At 46.2% G+C, this 16,601-nt stretch overlaps 1 protein-coding gene across 8 annotated transcripts in view; it reads left to right on the top strand.

The window, feature by feature from the left end:
• Nucleotides 1-441: 441 nt before the first annotated feature.
• Nucleotides 442-16,601, top strand: part of SEMA6D (semaphorin 6D) — a 29,142-nt gene continuing 12,982 nt past the window's right edge. For 6 of the 8 annotated variants that reach the window (XM_063412144.1, XM_063412140.1, XM_063412138.1 and 3 more), the window contains exon 1: nucleotides 576-941. In XM_063412144.1, the coding sequence (XP_063268214.1) occupies nucleotides 726-941 (216 nt within the window). In that variant the 5' untranslated portion in view covers nucleotides 576-725. The other 2 variants (XM_063412142.1, XM_063412143.1) reach the window with 2 other exon arrangements.

Below are 16,601 nucleotides of genomic sequence, written 5' to 3'. Positions count from 1 at the left end.
AGCTATTTCCTGGACTTCATTTCTGGGATTAAACCCTTTGTTTCTGGAATATCTGAGGGGATTTTGGACAGGCATTTAAAAAGATGTCATTTCAAGGACATCCCCCCCAGCACCACACGCGAAGTACTCGTCTGCAAAATCGAGTCTCATTAGCCTGCAAAATTGCATTGCTCGCGATGACTTTTTCTTTCAAATAGAAATGAAAATTTCTGTCTTAAGGAGCGAAGGTGGCGTCGGCGATGAACAAAACAAATTCTCGATGGCTTCGCCCCAGCTGTTCACCTCCGCGGCCGCGGGGCGGGCGGGGCGGGGGCAGGTTTGCCCAGGTGGGCTGGCAGGGGTAAACTACGGGCGAAGTTTGCCCGCGCTCCGCGCAGCCGGCCGGGGCCGGGGCCGAGGTCGGTGCCGGTGCCGGTGCCGGTGCCGGGGCGGCGCCCGGCGCTGCCCGCGGCGGGGGAGGCGGAGGCGGGGGCCGCGGCCGGGGCGGTGCCGGGGCCGGTCCGCCCCCGCCCCGCCATGGCGCGACTGGCCGAGCTCCGCCGGCGGCCGCGGGCCGCGCTCCCGCTGCGGTGAGACCCAAAAGTTGTCCGCGGTAGCGGCGGGGCGCGGGCCGGGGCCGCGGCGAGGGACGGGCGAGAATAAACCCACCCGCGGGAGGTGGAGGCAGGGGTGGGCTCTGCCGGGCGCGCCTCCCCCGCGCCGCCCCGGCCCCGGCGCAGCCAGAGATGGGGCGCCCGGCGGGGGACAGCGGGCGGAGCGGGCCCCGCCGGCGGGCGGCGGCCGCGGGCAGCGGCGCGGCGGCTGCAGGTACCGGGGAGAGCGGCGGGAGCGCGGCGGCGCTGCCGAGCGCAGCGGGCGGGAGCCGGCGCCGGCCGCAGACGGGGCAGCCGAAGCGGAGCTGTCGCGTTTATCCCCGGCGAAGTCGCCCCCGGGCGCTTGGGGTGAGTTGGGGCTGGCGCCGCGTCGGGGGCTGAGGCGGCCCGGCGCGGGGCTCGGCGCTGCCGGCGGGGCGGGAGCCTGGCGAGGCGTGATTTACGGGCTCCCCGGCTGCAGCCGGGCGCTGGGAGCCAGAGGAGCCGCGCTTCCAGCTCCCCATCAATTATGGATGGAAACAAATACTGGAGTCAGTTCTGAATTATCCCCGTAGCAGCTCCGCGCCCGCCCTCCTGCCGAAAACAATGCTCAGGTGCAGAGCGGGGAAACTTTTTTTTTTCTGAGGGGGTGGGGGAATTTCATCACTGCAAAAACCGATACAGCTGCTTTCAAGGAGTAATTAGAAAGGGTTTAAAGCCTTGTTTATTATTTATAAGAATGGATGGAAATGAAAGGTCAAACAGGCATATCTAGGTGCCTGTTACGTCTGTGTTTTAAAGGGCTGTGGGGTGGTTGGGGAGGGTTTGGGTTTTTTTTTTATGGTTGTTGTGTTTTATCTTGTGAGTTGAAAAACGCAATTAACTGCTTTAGGTTGATGTGTTGAAAAAATTGCAGTTCCGGTGGATATCCCACTTGTTAGCATGAATATAACTAGTCTTAAATTAGTGGGTTTCTGCCAACCTCTCAGTTGTTTCTTAGTTCTGGTCAAGATTATGTCGGTATCACAGGCATTAGCCTGTGAGTAATCTGAGCAAAATTCAGCCCTGTGTGTAGTCATTTGTATTTGTGTGTGTGTGTGGCTTAGAATACATTTACTTCTGAGCATAGCAGCAGCAATGATGGTTCATAATGCTCACATATGTGGCACTTGCTGTACAGATGGTATTGTAGCTTATCCATGTACACACACACACACGCTTCACACATAATGTGCAGGAATTACAGCAAACTTCCTCCAGAATACTGTTCAGTGCTCTGTAAATGTGTGGCATTTTTTTCTCCTAGTTATTTCCTTTGGGGGGGAAAAAAGCATGCATCTTTGTTGGGATACCTTTGTGCTTCAAGTTGTTGGTCTTATTAATGTTCCCTAAATATTATTTGAAGAAACAGCTTCCTACTGTCTTAGAGGCGTTTGCTGCTGGTCTGTTGCTCTCACATACAAATACTTTCACAGAGAATTTTCTGAGGTTCTCTCCTTTTTCCAAGTCCAACAGGAAGCTCATTGTAAAGCTTTGCAATTACTTTTGTGGCAAAAGAGAATAGACGTTTTTCCTGCTTTATTCATGCTATAAAATTCTGTGCACCTCTAAAGTCTACTTCAGTTCCTTTCAGTAAATTAAGCTGTATGGTATCACGTTTAATGTAGTAAATGACGGGCATATTTTGTTATGTTGGCAGATATTGTATAAACATTTGCTCTGGCTTAGATAAAAACAAATTGCCAGCTTAGTGCTCTGAGTTCTTCTCTATATAATTACAAACTTCAACAATTTTCATGTAACTAATATAAAGCTTGGGGGTTTTTTTCAATCAGGAGGAAAAAGTTTGTAGTAAGAATTTATTAGGATTCTGAATTATGTAGCTCAGATTTGTTTTCAGTAAGGCAGCCAAAAAAGTATATCCCAGAGGCTCTACATTGGTTTATTTAACCAGCTTCACTTTCATCTGCACCTTTAGTTACAGTGAACCTTCCTCCCCCATATCCTGCAGTCTGTCACTACCTGCTCTCCTTTATGGTGAGATGCAACAGAGATAACATCATTTTTAGCTGTGCTTTGTGTGATGCAGGAGCGTGTGCCAGGAATACAGTGATGGCCCTGTCAGAGCTGCACAAACCAGCTGGACGGCTGCGGGATTTCCCCCCAGCCTCTCGCGCCCTTTGAGCTGGACATCTGAACGTTTCTGGGATGGCTGGGCTGAGCTGCCTGGCAGAGCAGACACTTCAGCCCCTGGAGCCGCCAGAACTTTGCTGTCTGTTTGTGAAGAGCACACATTTAGACGGGATGCTTAATTATAGATGCACTTCACCCTAAGTTGATCTTTGATCCAATCGGTCCTGTCATGAGAGGTGTGTGAAGGAAAAGTCCACCGTGGAAGTTCAGTTTTAAGTGTATTTCAGGCATCTGTAATAATGTATCTTCTGGTCTTACTACAGTTGATCACATTCAGATTTCAGTTCTGGATTTTTATGTGTTTTAAATTCTTTTTAAAACATTAGAGCAGTTAACACAGGACTTGGAATCCCCTGAAGCCAGGTTAGCCCGCTTAGATGGACAGAACCTGCATGGAAATGTTGAAATGCTATGTTTGTTTGTTCTTCTGAAAAATAAAAAGCAATTTGAAATCTGAAGTCAAGTGGAGATCAGGGGTGAATACGGTCAGTTTTCATCAGGTGTAGAAAAGTGGTATGACTGAGACTGTTTCAGTTCTAGTCTTTCTTTGTAAGACAGACAAAGGAAACAGTTACTTCTGTGCCTGTATAAGCTGAAGTGGAGCTTACTTATGTTGCAGTGGCTGATATTTTTCAAGGCTCAGACTGTGTTTGCTTACTGAACAGAGATGGTGGTTGATTACATACTTACGTGTTAAACATACCTCTAATTCCAGATTGATAAAATCAGATACCTTTCCACTTGATAAAGTAATAATTTGCTTCACAAGTAATTAAGAAAAGATGGAATAAAGCATATTACTGGCATTGGGTAGTACAAGTTATTTTCAGTCTTAGCGACTCTGTATGTAATTAAAACAGTTCAAATGTCGCCTTCGTCAAAACTGCTGCTCGAACAGATGATCCCTTCTTATGCATCCGATAAGCTACTGCAGTTACTGTTAAAATCCATCTAAGCCATTTTATTAAGCTGTTACTTGTTCTGTGAATAGCTGCCAGCCTTAAGTTCAAAAGAAAGTGGGTTCTGATTTGTTCCCATGTCACATGGAAGAGGTGTGCAGTGAGAATTTCCCTTCCGATGCTGTCAGTGGAGCTCTGTGTTGGCTGCCATAGCCTGCTTTCTCTCACCGTGGCTTGACAATAATTAGAGTACAGCTAATATCAGAAATTGGTTCCGTTTATTCAGGCAGGAACACTGTTGAATTGTCCCACTTCCAAAGTCAAATGTTTGCATTAACCACAGAGATCAAATCCGTAGTGCATATATACAACATATGAGTAGTATTTATTTCCCTAACGTTTCTATTCCATTCGGCTTTTGTTAACTAACCCAGATTAGCATTTTAACAACCCTGAAGTGAACTTCTGCCATTCTCCCTGCTTGGACAGTGTGTGTAGACCATCCATCATCCTGTCCTTGGCCACAACAGGCTACTGGCTCCATAACCATTTGGAGCTACACAGAAACCACCCGACTGTGAACAGCACAGCTGGCTACAGCAATTTTTTCTTCCACACCACTGGCAGCATTGTCTGGCTATGGTAACTAAAGTTAACATCCAGAACGTGAAGTTTCTTTCATTCTGCCCCCCCTGCCCAGCCCCGCTGCAGCTCGGTGTGCACACCTGCAGAAGGAAGGGCTGCAAAATAGCTGCAAGGAGTGAGGCAACTGCTGGACTCCTGCTTTGCACGGCTCCAGCTTGGAGACAGCAACCTGTTGTGTGGAGTGGGATGGCATTAACTGTGTCCATGCGTGAGAGGGAGCCTGCTGGCTGAATCCTGTGTGTGCTCGGGGTGCAGATCGGGGTGTGCTTGGGAAGCGCCAGCCACAGAAACAGAACTTGCCACTTTAACTTCAGCCACACAAACTGCCAAGGAGCACAGAAAGAAATGGAGGATTTCGGCTGTGTATTTCACACATTCTTGTAGAAGCCTTTTTAGTTCCACAACGGAAACCATGTGATTTCACAGGATCTGTGCCCAGACTCTAATACTTGCTACAGATGCTTTCCTTGGTTTGTTTTGCAGATCTATGAATGCAGTAGGAAAGAAGTTGTTACAGGATTTGTTGTTTTAATTCTGACGTGTGCTGTGAATGGCAGGTAACCAGCAGGTGAATGTACTTGTGACTCTCTGCTAATTTTACTTGTTGAGATTCTTGCATAATTTAAATAAATTGGCCTAGCATGGCTGTCTGTCATGTGTGAGCCACTGCTTGCTTGCAAGAAGAGAACTTTTGCTTTCAAGAGCAAAGGAGGTCAAGAGGTATTAGTGGGAAGGGAGGGGCTTGGTGGGAGTGGAGGAGCAAAGAAGTGGTGGTGGAAGAGGAGGAGCAAGGAGCTCAGGCAAGCAAGCGACGTTTCTTCTGTCCAGAATGGTTACAAACCTTGTAAACTAAATCAGTCCCTGGACAGCTTTGATTTATATTCTCACACAGCAGAATGGCCTTGCTCTGCCTGACCTTGGTAACATAACAGAGGTCGTATTTGCACACAGAGACTCTTGGTGTAAAAAGGATTGTTGTTGCCATTACTTTTTTTCTTTTTTTTAACTCTTACATCTAAGTGCCAAATTGTAGCCCAGCTTTCTAATTGGATGTGCACTGGAAAAACACAGAATGGAAGGGATGGATGCTGTTCCCACAGTGGATGGTTTAAAAGAACCATGGCAGACGGGTACAGCCGGGCAGTGGCCTCTAGGAGCAGGAGGACTGTGTTGACCTGCACAATCAGCAGCTGTGCTGGGGCACAAGGCACCTAAACACAGCTGAGCTCCGAGTGTCAGGGACAGGGGCACGCAGAGTTTGGCATCACAGGCAAAGGGGAGCTTTGAAGAGGGCCTGGGGTGAGAATGAGGAGTTAATTGGCAGATTCGTGCTAGGGGGCTCCTCAAGTCTGTGAGGGACAGCAGGGAGGCAAACACGGAGTTGCTCATCTGGAAAGGCAACGAGTGAGTGGTGGGGACCAGCATCACAGACTGGCTGCCCACCAGCGGTGGGAGTGAAGCCTCAGAAGAGATGAGAGCTGATCAGCTGGTCATTCAGCTATTAACTGCAATAATGGGCTTCCTTAATGTGAGCTACATAGTTCATCTTTTTTTTTACCAAATGGTCATGGCAGCTGGGACTCTGCTTTCTCAAGCAGTGGTAAAGTACCAGCTCACACCTATGAGGGCCTTCCTCAGAGCTTTATTGTGGTGTGAAACAAAAGGTATTTCCCCCGAGTGCTGCTGCCTGGCTTCCCAGGCGTGTGTATGTGCGGTGGGCAGGGACTGCAGCACCAGCACAAAGTGTGGCTGCTATTTCAGTGTCTATTACGACAGATGCACTTTGGGGTCAAAAGAAAATCTTCACTCTTGTATATCAAGCCCTTGTTTATGCTGTGCCTCTGTTTAGGTACCCCCTTCCCATGTTGTGTGAACCCCTACGTGTCCCACTGGGCTGTGTAGGCATCGTGTTTTGGGAGACCACTGAGAAGAAAAATGCATATTTCATTTACAAAAACGTCCATGTATGGTTAAGGCTGCAGTATTGAAATTTTAGGTGGCACTTGAACATAGCCCAGCATGAGGGAGCGTGGCCCTGCCTGTGGGTGTGATGGTAGCTAAAGCAAGAAGGGGCTGTGCAGGCAGTGCGCGTTTCCTGAGCAGCTCCCAGGAGTGAATACCAGAGCACTGCCTGGGGTCAGTGCCCCGTGGAAACAACTTCAACCAACCAACCTGGCAGGCAGGAGAGGGCCCGCTGGCTCTCTGACAGCTGTCCAAGAGCCAGCTTTGGCACCCCTGGCAAATATAGCCCCTTTGTGTATCGCCACCTGGGGACGAGTGCCGAGGAGAAGGGAGCGGATAACAGAGGAGAGGCAGTAGTGGGGAAGCTGTCAACAGTGTGTGAACAATGTCCCCAGGTGTCTCATGAAAGCAGTAATAAAGGGAGGGGGGAATAATCTTGCAGAGTTGAATGGTTTCTTTCAATTTGCAAACTTCTCTCTGTGACAGTTTCTTTAACCCAGCACGTGTTTATCAAAGATTAACACCGAAAAGTCAGTAATTTGTTTTGCTCAGTAAATCATATTTTCTTCATAAAGTAAATGCTGTGTGGATATTTTTAGCATTATGTAGGTTTTTTCCCTGATGATAACCTCAGACAAAAATAATCAAATCTCATGCTTTGGGGATTAATCTGATTTCCTGCAAGGGTATGGATAGAAATTTTTTTGTCTTGCGTACCACTATACAGGTTTTACTGTGAGAGTGGATTATGGCTTTTCCTCCCCCTAAAGCATCAGGTTTTCATCCTCACCAAAAACGTAACACTGCTCATGACTAAACGGTGGTCTTCAGCAGCAAGCTGTGCCAGCACAAACCTAAATGTTTGGTACAGATGGGTAAGAAAAATAGACCTGCAGATGTAAATACTGTGGGGGATAGGTATGATTATCTTGTCATGTTGTTACACTGGCCAATATTACCAGTGACAACCCAAGGATTTAAGGAAACATTGTAATTGTATTGGGGATCTGGGGAGGCTGGTGTGGGAGAGAATGGGACAGGCTGTAATAGAAAGCTTTAAAGCCCTAAGTCTCATTCCCCGATTTGGCACAGATTTCCTTCTGACCTTGATTCAAGCACTTGCAGTCCATATGTTACTGATTTGAATATTTTTTTTAAATTTTACTCTGAAAGGTCTGATCTGTGACTTCTCTGTGGCTCACTAGTCAAAATGCCAAAGTGTTGTGATGCCAGTGTTTCCCTGTCTTGCAGAGTGAATGTTGGGAGGTGATGGAGCCCAAGGAAAAGAGAGGGGAGGGAGAGCTGGTGCCCAGCATGGCTGCATCCAGCTGCAAACATTGCCTGGCTGGGCTCTGCAGGTTGTGTTTGCTCTGTGCAAAGTGGGCAGTCCTATGGTGCAGAGCTCTCCAAATCAACACAGGGATGTGCCCAAGCCTGAGACCCGGAGCAGGGAGAGCCAAGGCTGCACATTTCACCTCTCCTGTCTCCAGCCCCAAGCTGGCAATGAATAGGTGTAGTTTACCTTGCTGCATTTATATCAGTTTAATAACTTCAACAGACTGCAGGGCCAGCAATCAGCCAGATCAAATGCTGCACTAATACATCTGACTTCTAAATAAATAAAAATAAGTTTTTTACCACTGCTCTGCATTTCTGGTAAGCCAGGTCCCCCCCAAAAGACCCTCAGCTCAGGTACCTCTCAAGGCAAATCTCTGTCCCTCTGACCATCCCCAGGGTCTCACAGCATGAGCACCGGTGTTCCCCCCTCTCCCCTGTGAATATGTATATACATACTTTTACAAATACACACTTGGAGACTACAAAGGCAGCAAATGTGATAATGTGATCCAACTGTTCAGTGCTAGGCTAGAAAGAAGTATTTTTCTGCCATTATGTGAAAATTTAGCGTGACTGGAACAGAGTCTGCATTTGATTAAGCAATTTAAGAAATGGAAGAGACTTCATACTGTAGGGCAGTGCTGCAAAACAATTGCTCGGAACATGTTCTAAAATTGGTTTGCCTTCACCAGATTTCCATGTGTTTCTGCACGACATCTCAAATGAAAGTATGAGCAGTCACGTGGCAAATGACAACATTTTGGTATTATGGTAAATAAAAGCAGCAGTTTAAGCAACTACTCCAAATCCTGAGAAGACTTTGAGATTAAAAAAAAGAAACAAACTAAAACCAAGAAAACAAAACTCTATTTACTGTCAGCCTGGGAAAAACGTTTCATAACACATCCGTTTTACTGGCATAGTTAATCTTTAATCGTAACAAGATAGTAGTAATTGTTAACTTTGAGCTCGAGGTTCCTCCAGGTTTTCATGCCTGTGTTTTGTACGTGTAATTGATGGTGCCCAGGAAAGGGGCAGGGCACATGCTTTGCATGCACAAATAGGTAACTGGGTGGTCAGCTACCAGATTTGTCCGTGAAGAAAAAACAAGACTAGTTAAAAACGTGTTGTTCCCTAGTCTCTGCAGGCAGTATTCCTGCAGGCAGGGCTGGCTGACCCTTCCAGCCCTGAGAATGGCATCCTGAGAACACCAGCGCAGTGTTTAAGATCTCATGTGCTTCTTGCCAGTTGAGTCCTCTCCTTCTCTCCCTTTGCATTTTCCGCAGCCATTTACTTTCTCTCTGAAGTGAGAGCAGTGACATGCAGCAGCCTTTTCCCCAGCAGCAGCAGCTCAAGCCAGAATGCTCCAGCAAGGCAGTGATGAGCTGCTGGAGGGATGTTTGTAGCAGGGGAGAGCAGTGGGTGGAAAGAAGTGATGCTTTCTGGAGTGAGGTTGACAGCAACATTGTCTGAGGTACAGCCTGTTGAACAGCAGATGTGCCCTTTCCACTGTGCAAATCCCTTTTTTCTCTGTCTGCCCTGCTTGTTGGGGCATATTCCTTCCCCCAAAGCTCCCTTCCATTTCAAAACATCCCATTCACTTCATCCAGTAGGCAAACCCTGACCTCCTGGGCTCCAGCCAGGGCTCAAATGGCAGCACTTATCTCAGGATCAGGGCTGCAGCCCTGCTCAGGGGGAAGGCTGCTTAGGCTGCTTTCTGCAGGGCTGGCAGACAGCAGGGCTGGGACAGCAGGCCCGGGGTGCTGCCAGCAACTCCCTTGGCTGTGGCGTCAGCTGGACTTGTGCAAGTTATGCCTGAGACCTTCATTATGTGCTCACCTGCAAGTACTGGTTTATACCTGTCTCAGAGTTTCCTTATCAGATGATGTTTAATCATGCTGCAATAAGTGGCAGTTTTGCTGTGTAAATCATGTTCTGCAGGCTTCCAGGAAGAACTCTGACTTCCTTCACTTCCAGCACTGACCCACCCTTGTAGCCAGCCCTCCCAGAGGAAGGAAAAGTGATACTTTGATCTAGGTTTTAGGTTTGTGTTTCAGGCCAAAGGGGGCAGTTTGGATCTTACTGAACCTACATCCAAGCCTGTATGTACTTCAGGGGGTAATTAGGTCTTTGCCATTATGGTTTAAGGGTTCTCCCTGGTTTCCAGGATAAAAGTGTCTTGGTCTAAAACACATTAATCAAAAGCATCAGACACCTCTGACACAACTGGGAGCTGGAGGTGCTCAGGACTTCACCCTGGTGAGCCACAGCTGCTCCCCACAGCAGGGTGGCTGTGCTTTCCCCATGCTGGGGTCAGGGCAGGGTAGGAGCTCCTGCTACCAGGAATTAATGGAGGATCAGTGCCCAGAGTGTGGAATAAATGTCACTGTACTGACATTCTCTGCACCAGTCCATGGCCACTTCCACAAATAAATTTAGTATATCCTAGAGCAGTCCCAGTTGGGCATGAGCAGTTTGAATTAATGAAATGCAGATCTGCTGAAATGGTAAATCCAGAGCACTGCTTAAGTTAAAGCACCTTGCACTCCATCACTGATAGCCCAGCCCTGGCAAACTTGCAGGGAAAGCATGTCCTGCAGGAGCTTTGCAAAACAGAACAGATTTGACCATAGATGTGAGCTGAAAGCAAAGGTTGGTTTCAGGTGCAGGACTTTCATGTCACCCTTATAAGGGAAGGTAGTTAACATTCAATCTCAAAAATTAACTTAAAATAACCATAATTGAGGCAATCACTTGCAGTTTGCTCAGCATTTTATTTCCTTTCCTGCTGGAACTATCTGGTGTTCAAGTGAATTTCTGATCACAGGAGAATTTAGCCCTCAAAGTGTTTCTAATCAAGCACTAAACGCTTGCATCATTAAAAGTCACCCCATCCATTTAGCAAGTTCTGTCAGCTCGTTCTAGAGCAAGAGGGGTGCGCTTGCTGCAACGTTCAAAGCCTGCAAACAACTGAAGTGTGGCTGGCAGTGCCATAAGCCAATTAAGATGAAAGCTGTGATACTCACTGGTAGGGTTTCATCACTTTAATATTAAACTATCTTTTTTTACTTAGGCATAGATCAAGAGGTGTTAATGCAGAATCCTTAAAAGAAGTCAAGTATTATCTTAAAATAACAGACCTGTTATTTGCACTTTCATGCTCAATTAATATCTCAGCTCTAAATATCCTAAATTTTTTTCTTCAGAGCTGAAGACTTTAAAGTTGTTATAAAAAGTAAGGATGGCTGCATACTGCAAGTTTACGTTTGGGTGTACATTTATAGGACAGAAGGAGTTTTTATTACCTATTCATTCATACAAAATCATGCTTCATCTTCCTAAAAGGGACTGCAAAAATTAAGTACCTTTCTTTCATCATAGCCACAAATATTTTCCTGTGTTATTTGATAATTAGCTGGAACAATCTGTCACCAAATTCCACAACATGGATTTATCACATCATAGAGAATCTCTAAGATTTGAATGTACAGTAAACCTCTGTGTCAGGCATTGCCTTCAGGAACTTTACTGAAGTCAGTCTTCATTAGAAGAAACACACACTGGAATGACATTAAAAAGAATTATAAAGAAAATCACACTTGCATTGATGCTGGCTATTGTATCCCTGTTTGGGAAGGACTTACACCCTATAATGCAGTTGCATCATTGGAAAACCTATGTATAGATATGACCTAAAATGGGCATCCAATTCCCTGCCTTTCATATCCCAGATACTGATACAGATTTTTAAGGCAAATGTTGCATTCTGTGTGGAATACTTTCTGGCTTGTAAGCAAATGACTCATCATACACATTTCACACAGTAAGACAGAAAAAAAAGACCAAAAAATGGAGATAGGGAAAAGAAATGTTGGCTCCCCCTCTAGAGTCTGAGGCACCAGGCCCTGGGCCATACTGGTCTTATATTTTGACTCAGATGGTACAAAAAGGATCCATTTGCAGATTTTGATTATCAAAACACACTTTGGTCTGGTTCCTCCCAGTGTGGGGCTCTGCTCTGGAGGTATTTTATTCCAGTCACAGCAGGGATGAGGTGCTATTCTGGGTGACTGTTCTGGTGCATCTGTAGTTGCCAATATGTACATTTCTACAAGTCTATGGCACCCCTGAAGGCAGCCTGTACCACCTTCATATATTTTCTTCTGGGTGTTTTATCTTCTGAAAAGATTGACCTGGTCCACAAACCGAAATTGAGCAACACTCCCCCTCTCAGTACTGTGCACTGGCTGGCGAGCTGTGTTCTCTCTGCAGCTGCCTCAAGAAGTTGAACTTGTCCCACCTGGCAGCAGTTACCATCAGCAAGTAAATTCAGGTGCAAATCCTTAGCCCCCCAAAGTGGAGTCACTCCCAGCAGGCTTTTAACTTCATGAAACCCAGAATTTGGACCCTACTCTTTTCAGGTAGTGTTTTTTAACTGCTGCTAGTAGACCATAAGTGATTTGTACATCAAAAGATAATCCCTGAGGCTGCAGTAAACAAGATTTTTAACCTTTCTATGCTAGTCCTTTGCATTAAAAAAAAAAAAAAAAAGAGGGGGGGGAGAGGTGCTAAACACAACTTCCTATTCAGCCTTTACTTGGGTGCAGGTGGAACCTGTGACTTGCTCTAGCCTGGCCAACAGATCTTTGTTGCTTGAGTGTTGTTCTGGTTAAAGAGCTTCAAGGCAAGGGCTCGGCCCTGGAGCTGCTGTCCAAGGGTGCCCTGTGCCCCCCAGCAGGGCTGGTCTCAGGGGCTCGGTGGAAGCTGCTGGGGTTTGCACAGGATCAGCCTTGCTCTGTGTCTGAAGTCTCAGCTGTAGGCCCTGAGAAACTTGTTGAACATCTGTGAACAAGCACCAGTAAAAGATTGTTTTGTTTTGGCTTTACTTTTATTATTGGAGTGGTTTCATGCTCAAATTTCAGAAGGTACCAACTGAGAAAGACACCAGTCAGTGCCTTTGCACTAATTAGTGCCCTCAGGGAGCCATTTGCATGCAGGAAGAAGCAGAGGACAGCAGGGATTTCCTCATTTGTCCGAGTCCAGTCAGCTGAGATTGTGGGAAAGCACATCAACATGAATTGACTGGGCTCAGTATATTACTAACCAATTCTGCCTGTCTCCCTCAACATTATGGCCAGCTTGTACTTCCAAGCACAGAGGGGATCCTTGGTCTCACCAAACAGCCTGAGTCTGGTGGAGGAGGAAGGTGATGTAGTCATTTACTCACCTTTTATTATTGCAACTCTTTCCTCCTTTCCTTGCCAAACTCTCCACAAGTGAGCTAACTTTTAGGATGTATGTTTTGTTGTGACCTGTCTTGAACTTGAGCCTGGATTTGCTGTACTGCACTCCTGTCTGTGCTTAGCATTTTGAGAAGCATTTATTGTGTTAGGAAAATTTTTAAGAATTCTTTTTTCAGTAAGTAGAAGATATTGCATCAGTCTGGTTTGAAGCCATTTTAGATGCTGCTTTTCCCCAGCTGGCTGAATGCCCTTTCCCTTCCCCCTTCTCTTTTACGTGGCAGTGCACGGAAAGATGATTGATGGAGCGTCACCAGCACGTTGTCAAAGGCTGGAATAGATTAATGGGCAAGAAACACCAGCCTGTTCCCCTTCGTGTGTGATTGTTTGAAGGCAGGCTCATATTTTAACAGAAATTATATCCTGCTTCTCTGGATTCCCCCAATCAGGAATTGAAGGATGGGATTTCTAGCTGAGATTGAAAGGTGGTGGCAGCCACAAAGAGCCAGTTTATTACTTGGGACAACTGCCTGCCTCCCATTTGACCAACAGCATCTCCCCGAGGCCTGTTTTAGGCAGGTTACTTGCCTTAACAAGGTGGATTTTTGCCACCAGTTAACATTTACACCTCTGGTTCATTCTCCTGGCAGACACAACTCATTATGGCACAGGCCACGTGGCCAGAGGAGCTCTGATCTGTGAGCAGCTTTTCACCTGAGGGACACTGGTCAGTGCTGCAGGGAAGGAGCACATCTGACCCCAAGCAGCTCAGGACCTTTGAAAAGGCTTTTTGGTGGTTGGCCCCGGTCACAAATTCAGCCTTGATCTGTGCCTCAATTCCCCAGCTGCAAAACAAGGATAGCAATATGGTAATTTCCAAACATTGCACTTGCCATGGATTGTTTTCTAGCAGAAATGCTAGGAATGCAATTTGTAAGAGAAATTAATCAAAGACTGGGCTGAATCCTGGCAGGGGAAAATAATCAAACGCAGAGTATGAATGTTTTCTGCATTTTCTTGAAGGTAGACATTGCCAGCATTTCATAATCAGCTATTGCAGGCCTAACAGATATTTCAGCATGGTTATTTGTAGTCCCCAGTAGTGGCCTCCACTAAAAGGTTTGAATGTGGCAGGAATTACGACTTTCACACCAGTCTATCTGTGTCTACCAGAAGGCCACACCTGGCTGTCATAAAGCCCTGCTCCAAGGGCTAGATGGAGCCCATTTTTGTGATTACCCAGGAAACAGCTGTTCTTCCCAGTTTATTCTCTCTTCAGTGGTTCTGATCTCAAGCCTGTGTCCAACCAGATAAAAGCTGTATTCAAGAGCCTCTTGAAGCAGGTGCATTTTCTTTTCATATGTAGCTGGAAAGCAGAGCTACTGTTAATATTCTTTTAATAATTTGACAAGCAAAATAACAAAGAAATCTGTACCTGTTGCCTGGCTGGTGAGAAGTGATTACCTGTGGTTTGCTGATCCAGTGCAGCTGTCTGCTTTTCTGTCTTTTCTTGACAAAGGTCTGTGCTTCATGTCGGTATTTTCTTTGATAGAGATTTGTGACAGATGATGTTTAGCTAGAAAAGTTTGCTGAACATAACTGTTGCTGCCCTGTATGTCCTTGGGATTCATCTCTGGGGTATCCTGAGATGCTTGAGGGGTTTTTGGGGAAGACGTAAATGTGAGTTTGTTTCCACTCTGAATGCAGTCTCTGGGAAAACACATCCTCTGGATTTACATTTACAAAACTTCACATTCTTTTAGGGAGTTTGATACCCAGCCTGAAATCTGAATCTGTTTGAGAGAACTGATACTCTGTTTACCTGGCATTTCAGTTGTTTCCTGTTTGCTTTTGTGACAGTTTGCTGCATATTGGCCATGATAATCATGACCTAAAAACAAGTTGCCCTTTGCAATCGTGACCTAAAAACAAAAACAAGTTGCCCTTTTTAACGCAGCCATTTCCTGGAGTTCAGAAATCAGTATCTGCCTGTGTAAGGCAGGTGACACGGAAGTTCTGTAATTGTCACCCCAGTCAGTTCTTCCCAGATGGAAGGAAAAAGAAACTTCCTGTTACAAGCCCCTGCTCAGTACAGGTGGGACTTGTACAGTTTGCAAGTTGTGTGCAATTTGAAGCCGGGCCAGGGTCCCTTTGAGTCATGATGTGGGCCACAAGCAGCCTCATCTTCTATGCTGACTGCAGCCTACATGTCTGGGAGAGCTTCTTGCTCTTTGGCAATTTGTATTCATTTGTTCTCCAAGAAAACAGGGCTTCAGGGAGGACTTTTACTAAGCACCTTATAGATGTTACTGTGCATCAACTCAACGTGCAGTTTATGCATTTCCCCTTTCTCTGTCACTGGAAAAGGAGTGGGCTGGATATTTGGAGCCTGCTTTTCCTTACAAAAGCCGGGAAAAAAAAAGATTGTGCAAGCATTAATGATTTGTTATTGTGTCTGGGAGCCACAGTGCTGCAGGACTGTGCTCTAATGGTGCTTTCACAAGAAAGAACTAATTTGACTAACTTTATTAATTCCAGTTTGTTTTAAGTTTGCTCATTAGTAATTTAACGCAAGATGCTTCAGCTGAAGAGGCCATGTCAGGACAAGGAAGAGCAGAGGGAAAGTGCCAGGAATCATTAGTGTTTATTAACCACTGCACTCATCAATCTTGACTAAGAGCACGGCCCATTCGTTCTGGACTGGTGGACTGAGATACAGAAATATCATTAACACTGGAAAATGCTTCTTTCCAGGTCAGTCTGTAATGGGCAGGCATCCAGACAACATCCCCACCCCCACCCCAAGTGTTCCCAGCCTTTCAGCTGCTCTCCTCGCAGCCCAGCCCCAGCTGACAGCTCAGCAGCCTCTGCAAGGAGGAAGCCCTGCCCCTAGCCAGCCATAGCATCAATTAACAAATACAGCATTTTCATCCCCCATAAGCATTACTGAAAGGTTAAGTGTTGTTGTGAAGGGGTTTCTTTAATTGCTTTTCAAATTATTAAATGATTAATACTTTTGTGCTTTGCTGGATCAGGTCTGGCACTTTGTGTTGGCAACATGTTCTTCTCACTGAAAATCTTGAAACATTAAATGGAAAGGTTTCTCTTTTTTTCTGTTTGGACAAAGCATTTAATAACCAATTTCAGCAACTACAAGGCACTGAGCTGATGACTCAGAGCTCTGACCTGTGAGTCGGGGCTGAATGAAGGCCTCCAAAAGGTTGGAGGAGGGAATAATACTACATTTGCCAGGTTTCTAATGAGAAATATGACCCCTGCCCAGTCCACTTGCAGTCATTAAGGATCACATTTCACTTTGAGATGTGTTTTCTTGCATCCTACCCAAATTGCAACTTGAGTAGTTACATTCTGCTCACTAAAATATCCCTGTGGTTTAATTGAAGAAGTTGTTTCCCTTCCCCTCTTAAAAGCTTTGTTGTATGATGTCGTGGTGCTGTTGTGATCTGTGCTGTCTGATCTACAGAGCACACACACACAACCCCAGGTGAAAGCCTCTGAAGCCTTCGACAGTAGGAAATAGAACGAGGGGGAAATGGCATCTCGGGAAGGTGGTTCAACATTGCATCCCCAGCTGAGTCTCTTGCCACCCCTGCGAAGTGTGTGACAACGCTGTCACACTGCAGGGGCAGCATTTGGCATTTCCTTTGCACGTGTGTAAGTCCCCGCACAAGGCAAAGCATCAGGTGCCTGCTCCTGGGCAGCAGGTCTGTGACAAGGGCACATTGGGCTGA

The sequence above is a fragment of the Prinia subflava genome, chromosome 15, assembly GCF_021018805.1.
Source record: "Prinia subflava isolate CZ2003 ecotype Zambia chromosome 15, Cam_Psub_1.2, whole genome shotgun sequence".
NCBI lineage: Eukaryota > Metazoa > Chordata > Aves > Passeriformes > Cisticolidae > Prinia > Prinia subflava.
The sequence above is the reverse complement of the archived record's forward strand: the minus strand, read 5'-3'. Positions and strand labels throughout refer to the sequence as shown.